Below are 17,877 nucleotides of genomic sequence, written 5' to 3'. Positions count from 1 at the left end.
CTATCAATCTTCTGCATGACAAAAAAGTCCCAACATTGACATTGCTTTAAGAGAGACAGCCCATAGGCTCCAGCACAGCGTTTTTCACTGCTGTGGGTCAATTCCTTGTTTTTAGGGACTTTTACAATCCTGACTCTGCTCTGACTTCCACACTCTTGCCAATATCCACACTAATGCAGATATGAGCTCACTACAGCTCCCTGATATAGCAAAGATGCTTTACTATATAAACACGACTTGAGTGTCTCTCTGGGCCTGGAGCATTTAAATTCAGACAAAGGAGAGACATCCACTTCTTTCTCTCCTCTGTCAGCTGTCCTTCCTATGTAGAGAGGAGCAGGCTAGATATCTACTTAATTCCTTTCTGGAAACCCAGTTACAGAAATAGACAGAGAGCTCTGACTTTAGAGCTAAGTCCTTTCCCCATCCTCCCACACCTTCATACAGGAAGCATTCAGATTCACTTTTTCTAAGGTACTTCTGCTCTCTGCTGACTATGTAGAGAGCTCAAGCTCCTATGTAGAAGGTGGTATCTCTGCCCAAGTAGCTAATGAGGAGAAATGAGAGCTGAGATATGGTAGAAAAATGACAGGTTGAAGCCCAGCAATAATCCCAACTAAAAATATATGGTTGGAGTCTATTGGTTCTTTCTAAAAGAAGGAGAAAAACTGTGTGAGAGAGGAGCAAACAGGGGTGGGAATGCAAATCATTGCAAGTGTGGCAAAGCCCACAGTAGCTGGAAGGATTTCTGTATCATTTCCTGCCACGTGCTGCACGAAGCAAGACAAACCCCAGGATGCAAGATGAAAAAAAGACTATTGCGTGATTTTCCACATCAGAAGCAACTGGAGGGATGTCAGGGAGATACTATGGAATTAAGATAAACACTGGGGATGTGATAATCAGATGGGCTACCAACCGTAGCACGTAGCAGTCCCAGTGTGGGAGTGGTGCCCTTCAGCAGAAGGGCAGGGTACCCTCTGTGAGGGTGGCAACAGCTTCTGCTGTCCCGACTGAGCCTGAGTCATACCCCTGTAATGGGACTTTGCCAAGAGACCAAACACCTCTGCATCAGTGGGCAGCACCTGGGCCCCAGCAGACAGGCAAAAGAGTCCTGACCCAACACTCTTGTGAGGGCCCACTGGCAGTTCATGAATTTTAGATATCCATTACACTGGGGAGAAAAACAACTTGGTGCTTGTTTGTGTGAGATGGGGTAAGAAGCTTGACTGGCCTGCGTCTGTGAAACGGGGGTGCTGCTCACTCACTCCTCAACAGGTCACACGTGCCTCAGCATTCGGCAGCTCCTCCAGCTTGGTCGAATTCTCTATCGATTAGGGGGTCCTATAAAGAAATGAGATTTCCTGGTCTGTCATGTAAAGCAGATACTGGATCCAAACGAGGAAAATCTGCTAAAGAAATTCAGCATGGGAAGAATTTTCACTATGCTGCTACTATCACAACCCTCGAATTTTGCCTTAAAAGGTAAACTAAGTTCTCTCTAACAACTGCCAGTCTCAGGACCAGAGGTGGAAGTTCTCAGATCTAAGCCTGGAATCCAAGTCTGGATTAAATCCAGATGTCAGGATCTCATCCACTCCCTTGGAAAATTTAGATCTCAGTATAAATGGTGGCTTGTGCGTGGGGAAGGGGAATTGTTTTTCTGGCTTGCCCTCTCGTGACACTGACTGGGTGGGAAAAAATTAGGAGTATGTGCAGCTCTGACTTCAGAAGTGGGCAAAAGGGATTAAATGTTGCTAATGATACAGTGATGTACTTTTATTTGGACAAGCTGAGTGCAGAGGGGCTTTGACTCTTGGTTTTCTGCTGAAGTATCTAAATGCTCTCTTAAAAGCATAACATTAATTAAAATTCCATAGAAGGAGCTAACTGCTGACAGATGTGAGGCTGAATGAAGGCTACAAACCTGTGAATCAAGTTCTGTTTCCAGGAATATTGGGCAAAACAGGCTTGAGAGAAGGAGAATGTGAGGGAAGTATTGAAGGTAACTTACACCTGAGCCTATATGGTAAACCTGTAACATGGAAAGAGACCATCTTCAACTGCAACTCTTCTCAGACATCTGCAGAAATCACCTTTACCTTATGACAGGGGATATTTTTTTCCCCATTTCAATTTCTATATGGGATGCACTTTCTATGGCTTGTCATCCACTCCCAAACTGCTGAAATTTAACTCTTCCCCCCCCCCCTCCCCCCCCCCTCCTTGCAACGTACTTAGTAAAGAAATGGACAAATCATCAGAATGGAATGGGCTTTAGAAAATCAGCAGAGGCTCTCAGGGTAGCTGAGTCTTCTCTTCCGTCCCCCTACCACTGCATCACATGGGCCTTTCAGACAGAGTGAGCTTCCTCTGCTGAATCCATCTGGTACCTAGTGTCCAGGTACCAGCTCCAAAGACTGCTCCAAAACACAGTTACAGCTGGGAACTACCCACCTTCCGACTGAACCTCTGTCAAGGCCAGATGAATAAATCTGTTCTCACACCAATGCTATGCCCTCAGCTTAAACCATTTTCCTTCTTTATTACATGCTGCTCTGCCCTTTACATATTCACAGGCAGTCATTGCTTCTCCCCTGCCCACCGTACCTGCTGTCTCTCTCCAGCCAGGCTGTGTGAGCCTGCTTTCTCTCTCAGGACGGGCTCCCTGTTGCCCCGTTGGCTGCTAAGGTACTTAGCACAGTCTGAAGTTCTCCTGGAGCGTGGCAAAGAGCATTTGCGTGACACTTCATGCTAGTTTCTCCTGAGCCCTGTAGGATGACGTTAATACACCACCACAATTAATATCTTTAAATACCATTTAATTAATCCACCAAAGCCCTAATAAATTGTAATTAATGGCAGCTTTATTAGTATTTACTTCACCTTCAACATGTAAGCTCTGGCAATATTTCCAAAGAGAGGAAACTGGCAGAGCAGTTGATAACACACCCTTGTCCCCTGACTTTTCCCTGCTCTGTTGGTCCCAGAGCTCACGGACATCTCTGTGCACTGACAAGGACATGTTCCTCTCCAAGGTGAGGGTCAAGTTAATATCATTCCATTGCTATTTAGCTCTGCGTAATCCTTGTCATGTACAAGGTTAAACAAATTCACCAATATCAAGCTCTCAAGAAGTGTTATTGCAGTGTCTGATTAATAGCACAGATTGTAGGGGAGACTGACAGGAAAGCCAAGAGTTCTGCTCCACTTGGAGATCTCAGTATCGCAGCCAAGGTTGCTGCGTCTCTGCTGCCAACCCTGAGTGATGTTTGTGTAAAAAACAGATGTTCCTCAGGCTTCAGGCTTCACGTGCACTTTTGAATACAAAAGCACATTTCTAAATTCCAGCAACAGAGCAGACTATCGTACTTCATCCCACAACCTTGCAACATGGTAAAATGCTGCTGTTAAGATTATCAGGATAAATAAGCATTATCAGATTTTTGTGGGATTGAACCTGCTGTGGCAGGTGTCCATGCGGGAGAGCTCTGCAGCCAAGTACCCTGCCAGCATATTTGCACAACACCTTTCACTGGTACCTCTTACAACAAAACATGTATTCCTTCTGTCCCTCTTAAGTACCATGGTAAATTAATAAGAAAGAATAGAAGAAGAAAAAACACCATCAACATAATATAAATCAAGCATAAGGGACTTGATTTCTGTTCTTAAAACTGAAATTAATCCAAGCAGCACTGGAATGATCCCTCAGGTTCAGACACATTAACTCTGTGACCTAAGGACACTTGTCAGGTATCTACATGGTAGAATGTGGTGATGTTTCCTCATTTTTAAAGTAACTGATGCGATAAATGCTTCAGGGTAGGGAGTCAGGGGAATAAGGATAGCAGTAATCTGAAACACAGATCAAGTATCTTTAAACTTTAAGTGTTATTCTATTTTGCAAAATGTAAATATTTGAGGCATGCAACGCTAACTGAAAGCCAGTTGTGAAAAAAGAGTACTTTTCATGAGCAAACTCATAATTTGAACCACTGTCCTTGTATTACTAAATGACCAAGACTCTTGCTGTTGTAACTGCTGTACAGGCTTGGGTCAAATACCATAGCCCTAATCATTTATTTACAGAACAAATTAAAACTAGCAGATGCTTAGTTTAACAATATCCACTGATGAAAGGCTGTTTCTTACTGGTAACTTCTGCATTACATTGCTGGAATAATGAATTGAATTAAGATCTAAGCATCAAGACTTATTAAACAATGTCTTAAGTTCTGAATAAGCAAAAAGTGAACTGTGTTTTAAAAAACGTCTAGCCCTACTAAAACACAAATCCCATGCCTCTGCCTTGTAAAGCCCAAATTTTTTCAGGGCTCCATGAGTAGTACCTGTGGCCAGAACCCTCTCCCCTTTTCTGCCTCAGAGCTTAGTACCGTGCTGGAGTTGACAGTGAATCTGACGTCTGACTATGGTTTAAGGTTGATTTCCTCTTGATCTACTTACTCAGATCACAAAGTTTACCTGCCGCAGCCAGCATCCTCAAAGTGAGTCAGTGATGAAGAGAGGGGAATCAGGGAAATATCCTGCTGGTCTTCCCTGTGCCCTCCAACAGAGGAGTTATCTAAAGATTAATTTGCAACATGTAAATACTGACCTTCTAGTAACTGCATAGTGTGACAACACATGAGATACCAGTCAAGTGACAGCGAGCTTTAAATGATCTCTCCTCAAAACTCTGCATTTATTACAAAAAACCACTCTTGCCTCAAAATGTCCAAGACAGCTTTTAGTTGGCTGAGGGACATGAGGCTGAGAGGCAGTACTCTGCCCGAATCCCGTCTTCCGTGAAATCATTGTTTCACAAGATGGGAAAAAAATGCATCGTCATCTTTCTTCCCCATTCTTTCCACACTTCAGCATTTAGTGTAAGCTTACAGGAATTGGTACGACTGCAGCTCAGATGGTCAGATATATGCGGAAAGCTCCTTTTACCATTACCCACCTGTAAATATTCTTTTAAACAGATAAACTTTAATGTCCATTGCAAATCAGAGGATACAGGATTCAATTTTACTTGCTGCTGTTCTTCTCGAAGAAGTCCTATTTATCTTCAAAACCTGGACAATGGTGCCACGCTTTAAAAACAGCCTGAGCATCACCAACAGAGAAACAGATTCCTACCAGCTGTAGGACAGGTGAGAAGGGTTCAGGATCCCACCACCACCAGCGAGACTACCTGCTGCTTTCCGAGCCTGTGCGCAAGGACTCCGCAGGGAGCCAGAGGTGTGTGTTTAGGAGGAAAATACCTGAGATGTGTCTGAGCAGCGCCGGGTTTCCCCACGCAGCTGACTCAGAGCTCGCTTTTCCTAATGGACAGGCATGACAGGGGCCCCCAAATCTCCCGTCCTGCGGGTAAGGGACTCCAGTACTGGGAAACAAGCGCTGCACGGCCTGGGGCTAGGGGGAAACCCAGAGCAGAACTGCCGCCCGCCTCTTCTTCCCGTGCGGGCCGCACTCCCCTTGCGAGCCGTCCCCTCACAGCCCCCCGGGGCCGGCCGCCTCGCTGCCCCCTCACACACCCCCGGCATCTACCCGGGCCCCCTCCGTGCTCTCGCAACGCCCCGGGAGCCGCCGAGCCCCCTCCGTGCCCTCAGGGCGCCCGGGAGCCGCCCGAAGCCGCCCCCAGCCGCCCACAACGCCCCCGCGGGAGCCGCCCCCGGCCCCTCACGCTCCGGGCGGCGCCTGCGCCGTGTGGCGGCCGCACCGCGCCTGCGCGCCGGGGCTATATAGGCAGCGGCGGAGCGGACCGGGCGGGCGACGGTAGCGCTGTGCGTGCGTGCAGTCCTTTCGCGGTGGTCAGCGGCGGTCGCTGTGTCAGGCCCGGTATCCCGTCAGGCGGCGAAGATGGAAGCGGTGGTGCGACGCTGCCCGTTCCTGGCCCGCGTCTCGCAGGCCTTCCTGCAGAAGGCCGGGCCCTCCCTGCTCCTCTACGCCCAGCACTGCCCCCGGATGATGGAGGCGGCCCCTCCAGCCGCCGCCCGCGCCCTGGCCACCACCGCCGCCCGCGGGCAGCAGGCGGAGGAGGAGACCCCCGCCGCCCGCCGCGGTGAGTACGGCCGGGGGGCAGCCGCAGCCCTGGGCTGCGGTCGGGAGCCAGCCTTGCCCTTGGCGGGGCGGTGGGACACCGGCCTGGGCCACGGTGGCCGTAGCGAGGAGCTTTCCTGGGGACAGACCGAGTCGCCCTTAAGGAAAAAAAACACCAAAAACCCCCCCAAAACTCACATGTCATAGAAGGAAGCTTCTGGAATGGGCAGCTTCGAGGTGAAGGTTGCTTAATCTTTTAAATGTCTGTGGTAACTAAGCATGGGCATAAACCGAAGACCGGCCTGTTAGGATGTTCTGCAGTAAGGTCTGGTTGGGGATCAGTGATCCTGGGTCACAGAGCTGGGGTTGCTCAGTTAAATTGCTCTGAATGGTTTGTGCCACATTAATTGTAAAGGTAATGGTCAGAACAGCTTAAGTCGGTGTATTAAAATGATGCTGAAGTGCTTTCCCTTCTCTGCCCCCACCTCAGAGGCCAAAAATGTCAAAGAGGCGGCGGCCCAGCTGAATGGAGATGGAACCCAGCCACCTACTGGCCACCCACCTGCCGGTGCTAGCCAGAGCTCTGCTACCAAATGCCCGTTCCTGGCAGCTCAGATGAATCACAAGAACAGTAATGTTTTCTGCAAAGCCAGCCTAGAACTCCAAGAGGACGTGCAGGAAATGCAGGCGGACAGGAAAGGTATGTATGCTGTGTGCTGATGTTGGTTCCTTCCAAGAGCTTCTGATGCCTGACTTTGCTCTAGAGTGTGCCAGGTGTAACAGTCACCACTTAAATGGTTAAATCCTGCAGGTAGGATTATGGGAGATAGCACTAAAAAGCTGTTGGAGAACACAGGTGTTAATGTTACACCTGCAGTATCGTGTGGTGTTTCCCCTGGGTGATTTTGGTGTGGGAATACTGTATTATCTATTTTGTTAATGCTGGCTCTAAATATGTGAATCCAGTTGTTACAGCTATGCCCAAAGCAGATGCTTGTGACTGAAGAGAGCTTTACTAGGGTGCTGGTATATCCAGAGATGGAAGAAACTGGGTTGAGGTACTAGGCAAGTACCAGCACAAATCCAAGCTGGCAAGCAAACAAACTTTTTTGGTTTATGGAACTAAAGGGTGTTGGCTGGCTCACAATCCTGATGCGGAAGGGCTGTCCTTCAAAGGAAGGAACTTCTCGCCAATATCAGTAAAGCTTTGCTGCCTGTCTCGGGAAGTTTATTTTACTTTTCTGTTTGTTTTCTGTGGCATAGTTTAAAAAAAAAAAATCTGTGCTAACTGAACAAAGTACTAAGAATGAAAAGGAAGCGGCTGACCAGAACTCTGCCTTCAGTTAGGTGTGTACCATCTCTTTCAGATAAATGCTGTAGCTGTATAGAGTGGTTTTCTGAGTCATGATGAACCAGATGTGTTAAAAGGAAATTACATGCTGTATTGTCATTGGTTAGCAAAGGCTTTTCCTTTGTCTTGTACAATGCAAAATTCTAAGCAAATAAAATACTTGATCCTAACAGGGACATCTGGATTCAGGCACATGCTTCCTAACAAATTAAGAGTTAGTTACTTAAAATGTTTGCTTAACTTTTTTTTTGTTTCAAACTGATTAAGCTCACTGGAACTTATTACAATGTCTGTAGGTACAGAATTTGCCAAAATACCAACTACTTCCACAGTGAGGAACATTGAGACTGAGGGAGAAGAGCAGAGTGGCTTGCTCAGGAAGTTTAAGGATATTATGCTGAAGCAAAGGCCGGAAAGTGTTTCTCATCTGCTTCAGGATAATTTGCCAAAATGTAAGATTATCTGGCAGAACCCCCACAGGCCTGGTCTCTTGTGATTATTTCCTGTGTGCTTAAGTCTCTTGTCTTATTTCAGCTGTATCCACCTTTCAGTATGATCAGTTCTTTGAGAAAAAGATAGATGAAAAGAAGAAGGATCACACCTACCGAGTATTCAAAACAGTGAACCGAAAGGCACAAATCTTTCCCATGGCAGATGACTATACTGATTCTCTGATCACCAAGAAGGAGGTGTCTGTCTGGTGCAGCAATGATTACCTGGGGATGAGTCGTCACCCCCGTGTGTGTGGAGCAGTTATGTGAGTATTCTTAAGAGGCAGTTTCAAGCTGTAGTGCCCTGCAGAAGCTTTTGTGGGAAGGCTTCTGAAAAATTGATTTCTGACCTATGCTACAGAAGCTGCTTCTGATATTATTCTTGGTATATAATTAAGCTTAAGCCTTTCTCTTGAGCTGGGGGAGGTAACTTAGTATATAGCTCAAGAGCTGCAGTATACCTGTCATTCACTAACCCTGCTCCTTGGATTTTCCTTAGAAGCCCCCAAATGTTACCAGATAAGCTGGATGGTATATTGCAGCTGTACTTGGTAACTGATTTCTTAGTTTATCAGATTCCCAAGTTGTGCAGGTTGCTCAAAGACCCTAATCTTAACAGGTGCTTTTTGCAGTCGGTTCCTTTTTAGAAAAATGCCAATTATATACTAGAATGTTTTTAGCAATGATCCTTTCTTAATCTGTGTTGTGCAGTAGCTCTAATGCCTCTTTTTGGTCCCTCTGCAGAGATACACTGAAACAACATGGTGCTGGAGCAGGAGGCACAAGAAATATTTCAGGAACAAGTAAATTTCATGTTGATTTGGAAAAAGAACTAGCTGATCTTCATGGAAAAGATGCAGCACTGTTGTTCTCATCTTGCTTTGTAGCCAACGACTCCACTCTCTTCACTCTAGCTAAAATGCTGCCAGGTAAGATCTCAGACTGCACCCCCTATTTACCACGAAACCACAACCTTACCCTAAGTAGTTGGGAGTACATCTTACAAATGGCTACCCAAAGTGAGGATTCATCCTACTCAATCAACAAAATATGGTTGTTTTTAATGCTAGATTCAATTTCTGTTCAGCTCATGCTATTCATAGTAGTAGCCTACTGAGATTGAGATCCAGGAGCTAGAAACTGCAGGAGGAATTAAACAAAAAGCAGTCTTCTGCTCCTGCATTTAAATTCCACCTGAAAATGAGGTGGAAGAATTTAGTGTCCACTTACCTGTGGGTATGAACTTCTTTCTCTCTAACTTCAGAAGTTAAATATTAACTAGAGAAGTTAAAATATTAAGGACTTGGAAAAACCCTTCTCTGTTTCCTTAAACTCAAGTTTGTGTTAGTTTAAACACCTAAAATAAGTCTTAAATATTCTTGTTTCATGATGTTTTGATCAAGGGCATTACTTTCTAGAACATGCTACCCTTGCTGCCTGAACATTTCCCATACATAAAGCAATGCACTTTCTGTACTTAAAGTGTGTCTGGGCTGTTTTCTCAGGCTGTGAGATCTACTCTGATTCTGGAAACCATGCCTCTATGATCCAGGGGATCCGTAACAGCAGGGTGCCAAAACACATATTTCGTCATAATGATGTCAACCATCTTCGAGAGCTGTTGGAGAAGTCTGACCCATCTACCCCTAAAATTGTTGCATTTGAAACTGTTCACTCAATGGATGGTAAGTTGACATCAAACCCTTCTCTCTTTTCAGTGCAGTTACTGTTCAGATTGTCTGTGGTTTTAGATCTAGATATGTACACTGCTATAAGGGTTAATATGAAATAGTCTTCTGAAATGCCTGGTGTTTGGGGGTACTTATAGTATTTATCCAAGCTGAGTACAGGGAATCCAAAACTGCCAGTCACCGTGTTGGTTCCTAGGTGCTGTCTGTCCTCTGGAAGAGCTGTGTGACGTGGCCCACGAGCATGGGGCAATCACTTTTGTGGATGAAGTGCATGCTGTGGGGCTGTATGGAGCTCAAGGTGGCGGTATAGGAGACCGGGATGGAATCATGCACAAGATGGACATCATCTCTGGAACACTTGGTGTGTATGGCCTGGCACTTCTGCAGAAGCTAAGGCAGCAAAGCTTCTGAGCAGCCACACTAAGTGGGTTAACTCAGAATCCGTCTGTTCAAATGAACTTGCTAAGGGCTGTTGGGCTAGGATTTTCCAAAAAGCCCAATGGATTTAAGTATACCCCACAGTTTGAAAAGCTTGTGTTAAGCTACTTACACTGCCTTACAAATCAGTTTAAGGTAGCATTAGTTTTTTTCTTAAAACAAGCTAGCAAAAAGTCCTCCAGTGACATATTACACAACTCAAGAATAAATTCAGGTGAGAATGCTAGTAGGGTAGTACTCTATATTTAGTAGTACTTAGTTCTTTTATGTGAAATAGCATTCCTAATCTAGAAACTTGAGATGGGGAGTTATGTAAAGAGATTTGGCAAGAACTGAAGCAACTGCTATTATTTGAGTAGAATTCAGGCTTAGGAGTAAGCTTACTGCTGCGAATTGCAAAGTTTGAACAACAGCTTCCAAAACATGAATACATTTTACTAGGAAAGCTCATGACTTTGAATTTGGGTTACAGCCTAACAAACAGAAACATTCACCAGACACCCTAGTTCTATCTGTGGTGCTGTTTGGGTACCTGAACATCTGGAAAGGGGGCCTGATATCAACCATGTAATCACAGTAACAACCTTGTGTGCTCCTTAGAAGCATAGGCTATTTCTAGCATCTCTGAAACAGATTATTTTAAATCTGCTGGGAGACTTAGGGTCACTACTGAAGTCTGTGCTTGATGATTTGGCTTATAAGGTCTTCTCCAAAATCAGAACTTGAGCATTTGAGAGTCTTGAACTCTCCTTGATATCTAATAACTAGATCCATGTTACCAGGATTGGTTTAGAAACAAAGCTGTAACATGTGCTGCGTAAATACAAGATTAGCAGAGAGGGGCTAGAACTGTTGCCTGTCATGAGTGCATTAGGTATGTAGTCAGAATACCTCATTCCTTTAAGTGAAGGGCTATAATACTTCAAGCCATTCTAATGGATGGAAGAAATAAGCTTACTTGCCTTCTTTTTTTCCTTAGGCAAAGCATTTGGTTGTGTAGGAGGCTACATCTCCAGTACAAGTTCTCTGATAGACACAGTTCGCTCATATGCTGCTGGCTTTATTTTCACCACGTCCCTGCCACCCATGCTCTTAGCTGGTGCCCTAGAGTCCGTCCGAACACTGAAGAGTGCGGAGGGGCAAGCTCTGAGGCGCCAGCACCAACGCAATGTGAAGCTTTTGAGACAGATGCTGATGGATGCGGGGCTTCCTGTGGTGCACTGCCCCAGCCACATCATTCCAATAAGGGTGAGCACTTAAGGATACTGCTCATACAGGACTGTGGTGCCTGTTTTCCTGTCCATGATAACATTACACTTTCAGGTATTGGTTAACATTCACAAAGTTCAAACCTGTCCTAGTATTCAGCAGTGACATGCTAGGAGCCTGGCCTAAGTTGACCTCAGCCTGGTATAGATGTTGTAAAGCAGAAAGATGAGGTGCATGAAACCCACAATCTGACAAGACACAGAAAGCAAAGAGACTGGTAACAATCTAGTAAAGAATTGAGGTATAAACAACTACCTGCCTAGGCTGCAATGGTGTGCCTATACCCAGAGGGTTCTACAGCACAAGCTTTTGTCTCTTCTTTCTAATATATGTGCTACTTACAGGGGCACAAGGAAGACCCAAGTAGTCCTATTTGATTCCTGTGGCTAGCTAAGTTGGGCTGCCAGTCCTGCCACTTCACATGTTTTGGTTGATCTTTTAACTTACAATTTTGAACTTTAGGTTGCAGATGCTGCTAAAAATACAGAGATCTGTGACAAGCTGATGAGCCAGCACAGCATCTATGTCCAAGCAATCAACTACCCCACAGTTCCCCGTGGAGAAGAGCTACTACGTATTGCCCCTACACCTCACCACACCCCTCAGATGATGAACTATTTTCTGGGTAAGTGGACTCTTGCATCAGTGCAATGAAAATAGTGGGTTGTCCATGCAGTCTCTATATTTGATATGAGACTAGGAAATACTTAAGTTGTAAATATCATTAACTGGACAGTGATTTTCCACTTCTACAGTGTACATAGAGCATACTTTTGTGCTTAACCTGCTTTGAGCATGACAAGTGAAGGCCTGTGCACTGTGACCTAGAGTAGAGTGTGCAAGGCCAGTGCAGTCCTGTACCCAGCCAGTTCCGTCACAGCCACCTCTGCCAGGGCTCTGCTCATGCACTGTCCAGACTAATCTTCATTTGTTACATGTGGTCCAAAGAAATCTGCTCTTCTTGGCTAAGCTCTTAACCCATCTTAAACACAGATCTGTCTAGGGGAAGTAGCTACTTGATCCTGTCAGCAGAGAGGTAGTGTGAGGATACCTGAGGCTTAGTTGCAGCTCTGTCACCTCACTCGAGGTAAATTATGTCACAGTGAACTCCTGTTGTCCCTCCTCACTTGCTAGGAGAATAGGTGTGCTGACACTTCTGCTGCTTCTCTAAAGCATTCCACTGTATCTAGCCTTGATCTTGATAAATTTTCCTGTTCATAACAGAAAAACTGCTGACTACATGGAAGGAAGTTGGTCTGGAGCTGAAACCACATTCATCAGCTGAATGCAACTTCTGTAGAAGACCCCTACACTTCGAAGTGATGAGTGAACGGGAAAGATCCTACTTCAGTGGCATGAGCAAACTAGTATCTGTCAGTGCATGAAAGTAATTGTGTTAATCATGTTCTTGTCTACTTCTACCCAGTCAGTAGCATTTTTAAATTGCTTAAGTATTTTAATCATAGTTGAAGCACTAAGCTCTGAAAATAAATTTCTAGAGCCACTATGCCTGGTTGTGTGTTTTACTGCTTATCTTCCATAAGTGAAACTGCAGTGTCAGTGCATGGAAGGGAATCTGTTGAAATAAACAGTGCTCTGCAGCTTAATGCCCCTCAGCTGAAGTACTGGCTTCTAAGGAGTGTATGCCAAAGAACTTAAGCAGTGTTTCTTGTAGTACAAGGGATGGTGGGTTTATTACAAAAACATGCAGATATAATACTACATCTACACGATGCTAAAGAAATGCTGTATAATGCACCCACTTTTGGAGGCAGGCATTTGGAAGGGATTCCACTAGACGCTGTCTCCCTCTACTGCTTCCTCTAGTTTTGTGCACAAGCCTTCCCCCTTTGGTGTTCAGCATGGTGCTCACTAAGAGGAAAATAGTGCTAAGGGGGATTTAATAAGCGGTATTTTGTGACTGCTTGACAGAAAAACAATGTGGCAGGGTGGTGTAGTGGCTGTGGAAGGAAAGTGTGTTTACCACCGCAGGTAGCAGATGCTGATTGCCTCTGGCTGCCTGTGTCTCTTCAAGCCTGCAGAGTCTGCCATCCTGTGCACTTGGAGCCAGACTTCAGTGTAAAAACTGATTATCAGAAGCAATCTAATAATCCAGGTCTCCAACAGAAGTAATTGTAGGAGAGGATCAGTGCTGCTTTTGCAACACCTTTGAACACTTCAGCTTGTTGCTTAATTTCCATGCTATTTAGTGCTTTCATGAATAGCAAGGACCTGCTCTGAACAGGGGGAAGTAATTTTGTGGGTGTCAATATTGGTATGAAGTCTAGAGCAAAGCACTGAACTGCTTCCTTCATGTACAGGCATGTCCCATAACTACCAGTCTGGGTTTTACAAGTCACTTGACAGCTACTCTGTCCAGGTACTCTCGTTTTCAGGATGTAACATGCCAGCCTCCTGGCACTGTCTATTGCTGTCATACTCATGACATGAGGGAGCCATTATAATATCACAAATAGCCACATCAGGGGGAGACCGAAGCCCAAGTTAAAACAAAATTATCTCCAACTGGAAGTCACCAGCCATTTAAGCATGTACTGAAGAAAACTGCTATTTTTATAATTATTCTGAGAATATTTGACTTTTCCAGGCGGTCAAGCTACTTTTTAAAAGCCCTTTGCCAGCCAAGCAAGTGGTTGCTGCCTCTGGTGTGCAGGTGTGCTGGAGGAGGGATGAAACTACCCCCCAGTCAGGCCTTGGTGTTCACATGGTAATGCAGCCCTCGATGAACAAAGCAGGTTAGGAACTGGCATGCTCAAACCCACAGCTGGGTTGCCATGTGCAGGCAGTTGCACTGTGCAAGTAGATGAGCTTTCATGTGCTCTGACGTTATCCTGATTTTACCAAGGCAAGTTCAGTGCTATCCAAAGAAAAACAGGCCCACACCCTGCCTTCCTTGCCTTGCCGTGAGTGGTTTGTGGCCTAAGGCTGAATATGCATCCCATTACAGAGCTTTTAACATTATACATTAGGTTATATTACTACACTAACTTGAGACATCAAGTAAAAAGCCAGAGATCCTACATTGTCCCTAACCATAATGTGTCTTCAATGCCATTCCAAACTGCTGGCATAAGCAATCAATGGGGGACACGCACCCCCACACCCCCCCCCATATGACATACTGACTATTATCTAGCCATAATTGGTCGGTACAAGGTTACTTGCATTTTTAGTTTCTTCACTGAAAGCAATCAAAATTGGCCCAGTATGTTTTACATGCCAGGTAATAAACCCAATTTTACTTTCTAGTTTTTATAGCAGCTACTCTGTACTGCAGAGGAGAAGTAATAAGACATAGAAAGGGTCCCAGCTATCAGAAAGCTCAGATGTTACTCCAAACTAGTCACAGGAGAGAACCAAATCCCAAGATTCAAAGCTAGCAACCTTGGAAATGACAGGAGCACAACTAACCTTGGCACATGGCAATTGGTACCTCCACATCCATTAACATCAGATGTGACAAGTTACCTTAAGTTCTGGTGCTGGCAAGCAAGGGTGTGAAAGCAGAACCATGCACAGCAAGAGGCCAACAGAAGTCCATCACTTAACTGCAAAATAAAGACAAATCTAGTGACACAGAAAGGATAAGTTTTCCTTGCTGAAAAGGACGAAGAATGAAAAAACACACACATATTGTTTGCCAGCAAACAAAACTTGAATGGCAGGTTGCATAACTAGGGGTAATTACATAAGCTTTAGTTTAGTTTCTGGAAAAACAATAGAGGAAGTAATCTGTAAAAGATGTTTAAAGTCTGAGACAAATGGTCCATGGCAGTGGCAAAGTAAGCAAGCAAGAACGTAGCTGTAAAGCCACTGCTGACATTTGTCTAGGACAAAAGGAATTCATCTAGCTGAATGTTGCATAGCCCTAAACTCATGCCTTCCTCCATTTCTCAACCTATTTACACAACGGAGAAACCCCAGGAGGTAAAGGGGCAGTGAAAACATCCCAAATGCAAACTGGAGCACGTGTTCACCATCACTGAGAGGAGGCATCAGGAGGGTGCTCTTCCTACCGTGGCCAGGACTCAGTGTCAGGCTAGGCAGACTGTGGTGTCTTCCACCCCCTCAATCCCTCTTCCACCCCTGTCCACAGCACAATCCCACCAGGCAGAGGCTGCTAATTAGCAGAGCTGCTAATGTTCATGAAGCTTTTTGGGGCCTTGGTTTTCCACTAAGCCCCTTGCTGCGTGATATAAGTGGTTGGACATAACCCGTGGGTTCAGCCCAGAAGGAGGAAGCCAGTGTCACAAGCTCATGACCTTTGTTTCTTTAGGGAACTGGACTAAAAATAGCTCATCAGGCTGGGGTCAGCTTCTCCCACCAGCAGGACTTTGCCACAGGAAAAGGATGTTGTCAGCTGTTGGGCTGTGCTAGCCAGCCCCAGCTGCCCCTTGCTGAAACGCTCTCCTGTGGGGAAATAAATGCCCTGAAAACCATTCCCGGAGCCTGCTTTCACTGCTGATGCTTTCAGCCGTTAAGTCCATGCTGTCTCCTAGCCTACAATAATAATAACAGGAACATTATTAACACCACTAGATTCACAGCTCTGGTATCCCTGGTGTCTTGCACCCATTTATTTTGGGGCACATCTCTCACACCGAACCCCTCAGCCCCTGCTCAGTCTCTCAGCACTCACATTTACCAGGGTTTCTCTCCCAGCACAGGGAGAACCACGCAGCCCATCTCTGCCCCCGCAGCAGGGCTTTAAAAGCCCCATGAGCTCCCTAATACCTGCAGCTCATGGAAAAGGCTCCTGCTTGGTAATGGATATTTTAGAGCCCACGCAGGTGGCTCACCACATGCATTTTTCTCGGGATGTGTTCAGCCCCTAGAAGACCTTTCCTCTCCTGGTCACAAAAAGCAAACACATGCTTTACTCCTCTGAAAAATCCAGGCTAAAATTTTGCTCCCTGCAGGACCCACCACTTCTCATGGGCTCCAGATGGATGCACATGGTAGGTCTCACTCTAAACACTGGCAGCAAAACCAAATAACTGCATCATGGGTCCAAATCTCCTGCTTTTTTTTAATTCAAATGGGCCACCTAGCTACACGTCAGTCTGGAATTACACCTTGAGCCAACACTTGCTTTTAGATAATATTTACATTAGCTAAACCTTAAATCATTGGGAATGACTTCTCTTACCCCTGCCTGGAGGAGCAGATGGCAATGGGACAGACAGGGTGTTTTAGGCAGAAACAAGCTGTTAATGCAGGGAAACACCCAAGGGGTCAGAGATCTGAAGTCCTGTCCTTCTGCCAGGGCCTTCACACTGAGCAGGATGTGGCAATCAAGCCCCATTGCTTGGGGTTTTCCTGACCCCAGCAGAGCCTGATCTGATGCTGATGCTGCCCAGGGAGGTGCCAGGCTTTATGGGGTGGGGAGAAGCCACCCTTCCCAACAGCAGAACCCCCTCCTCCAGCAAGAGCCCTTGCCCTGAGTCTCCATCCCAGCAAAGGGTTGCACAGGGATGTAGCTGCAGGTCTCTTATCCCCCTGCACAGGGGTCCCCCAAGCAGCAGCACAGGAGCCCTCCCTTGGCTGCCTGGTTTGGCTGCCTCAGCAAGCAGAAAAGCCCAATTCTGGGCAGGCATGGGGTGAGGGGTGCAGAGGGAAGACAGGAGGCAATACCCACACTTTCTGCTCCCCGGGGAAGAGCAGCAGGCAGCCCCTTGCAAAGGGCTCCCCTGCCCCACTGCCAGAGGCTGGGATGGGGGATGCATGTGGGGACTCTACACACTGCTATAGTTTGGGCAGACACCTGCCAGGCTGCAGCTAGTGCTGGCACAAGGCACTGAAGCCTAATATAAGGGTAGCCCCTAGCCCAGAGCTGCTAGCCCAGCACTAGCATGGCTGGGGTCCTTGTTATTTAGGATTCTCTGTGCCCCAGCCACCCTCCAGCCTGATCCCAAATCCTCATCATCCCTAGGCTAGGTCAGGCTCCCTCCTCTCCACCCACACCCCTAGGCCTGCACAGTCCTGGAGGGCTGATCCTAGATATATTTACCACCTTGAGTAAATAGCTTTTCACTCCTTACTGCTCCTACACCCTCCTCCCCCAAACTAGGATTTGGACAGGGCACAGAGCTCTTGAAAGGGTGAAATCTCATCTCTGTTTCCCACGGGCACCTGTAGTTTCATAGCCCAGATACCAGGTGGCTCTTTTAATTCACACATTGGTTTATAGCCAGGTGTAACTCCTTTATGGCTCCTCTGCTTCAGCTTTCAGGGGAGCAGAGGCCAAAGGAATTCTGAGATTTCATTCTTTGCACTTTTTCACCTGGGAATGCAGTAGAGAAAAACATCCTAGTCCCATCCTTCCCACTGTGGCTCATTTGCCATGGAGCCCATGAAGCCTCATTTGTGATTTCTAAAAATCCTGAGCGCTTGGGCTGGCTGTGGGGATGCTCAGCCAGGTCCACCTGCAGCTGCTGCCCCTCTGAAGCAGCTGTGCCTTGCTGCTCCCTGCCCAGCTGAGCAACTGCCACAGCAGGGTGGCCTTGTCCCCTGGCACACGTGCCCCGAGGTGGCACCAATGGCTGCCGACTAAATGCAGGTTTCCCAT

General features: G+C 46.2%; 1 protein-coding gene and 1 long non-coding RNA gene across 4 annotated transcripts; one reads left to right on the top strand and one right to left on the bottom strand.

Annotated features, from left to right (window-relative positions):
• Nucleotides 1–1,251: 1,251 nt before the first annotated feature.
• LOC141964189 (uncharacterized) lies at nucleotides 1,252–5,091 on the bottom strand. The gene is made up of 3 exons (XR_012634274.1): nucleotides 4,967–5,091; nucleotides 2,611–2,771; nucleotides 1,252–1,344 (listed from the first exon to the last, which is right to left on the bottom strand). It is a non-coding gene; the product is annotated as an uncharacterized LOC141964189 (long non-coding RNA).
• A 653-nt stretch (nucleotides 5,092–5,744) lies between these two features.
• ALAS1 (5'-aminolevulinate synthase 1) lies at nucleotides 5,745–12,797 on the top strand. 3 transcript variants are annotated; one of them, XM_074914547.1, is made up of 10 exons: nucleotides 5,745–6,039; nucleotides 6,541–6,748; nucleotides 7,702–7,851; nucleotides 7,934–8,156; nucleotides 8,635–8,819; nucleotides 9,396–9,575; nucleotides 9,778–9,942; nucleotides 10,999–11,267; nucleotides 11,751–11,913; nucleotides 12,513–12,797. In XM_074914547.1, the coding sequence occupies exons 1-10, from the start codon at nucleotides 5,869–5,871 to the stop codon at nucleotides 12,671–12,673; spliced, it is 1,875 nt and encodes a 624-aa protein (XP_074770648.1). In that variant the 5' UTR covers nucleotides 5,745–5,868; the 3' UTR covers nucleotides 12,674–12,797. The 3 variants fall into 3 exon arrangements, with proteins under 3 accessions (XP_074770648.1, XP_074770647.1, XP_074770646.1); XM_074914546.1 differs by having other exon boundaries at nucleotides 5,745–6,070; nucleotides 6,557–6,748; XM_074914545.1 differs by having other exon boundaries at nucleotides 5,747–6,070; nucleotides 6,539–6,748; nucleotides 7,696–7,851.
• Nucleotides 12,798–17,877: the final 5,080 nt, after the last annotated feature.

Source organism: Athene noctua, chromosome 10 (assembly GCF_965140245.1).
Source record: "Athene noctua chromosome 10, bAthNoc1.hap1.1, whole genome shotgun sequence".
Taxonomy (NCBI): domain Eukaryota; kingdom Metazoa; phylum Chordata; class Aves; order Strigiformes; family Strigidae; genus Athene; species Athene noctua.
This window is presented reverse-complemented; position numbering and strand designations above follow the sequence as displayed.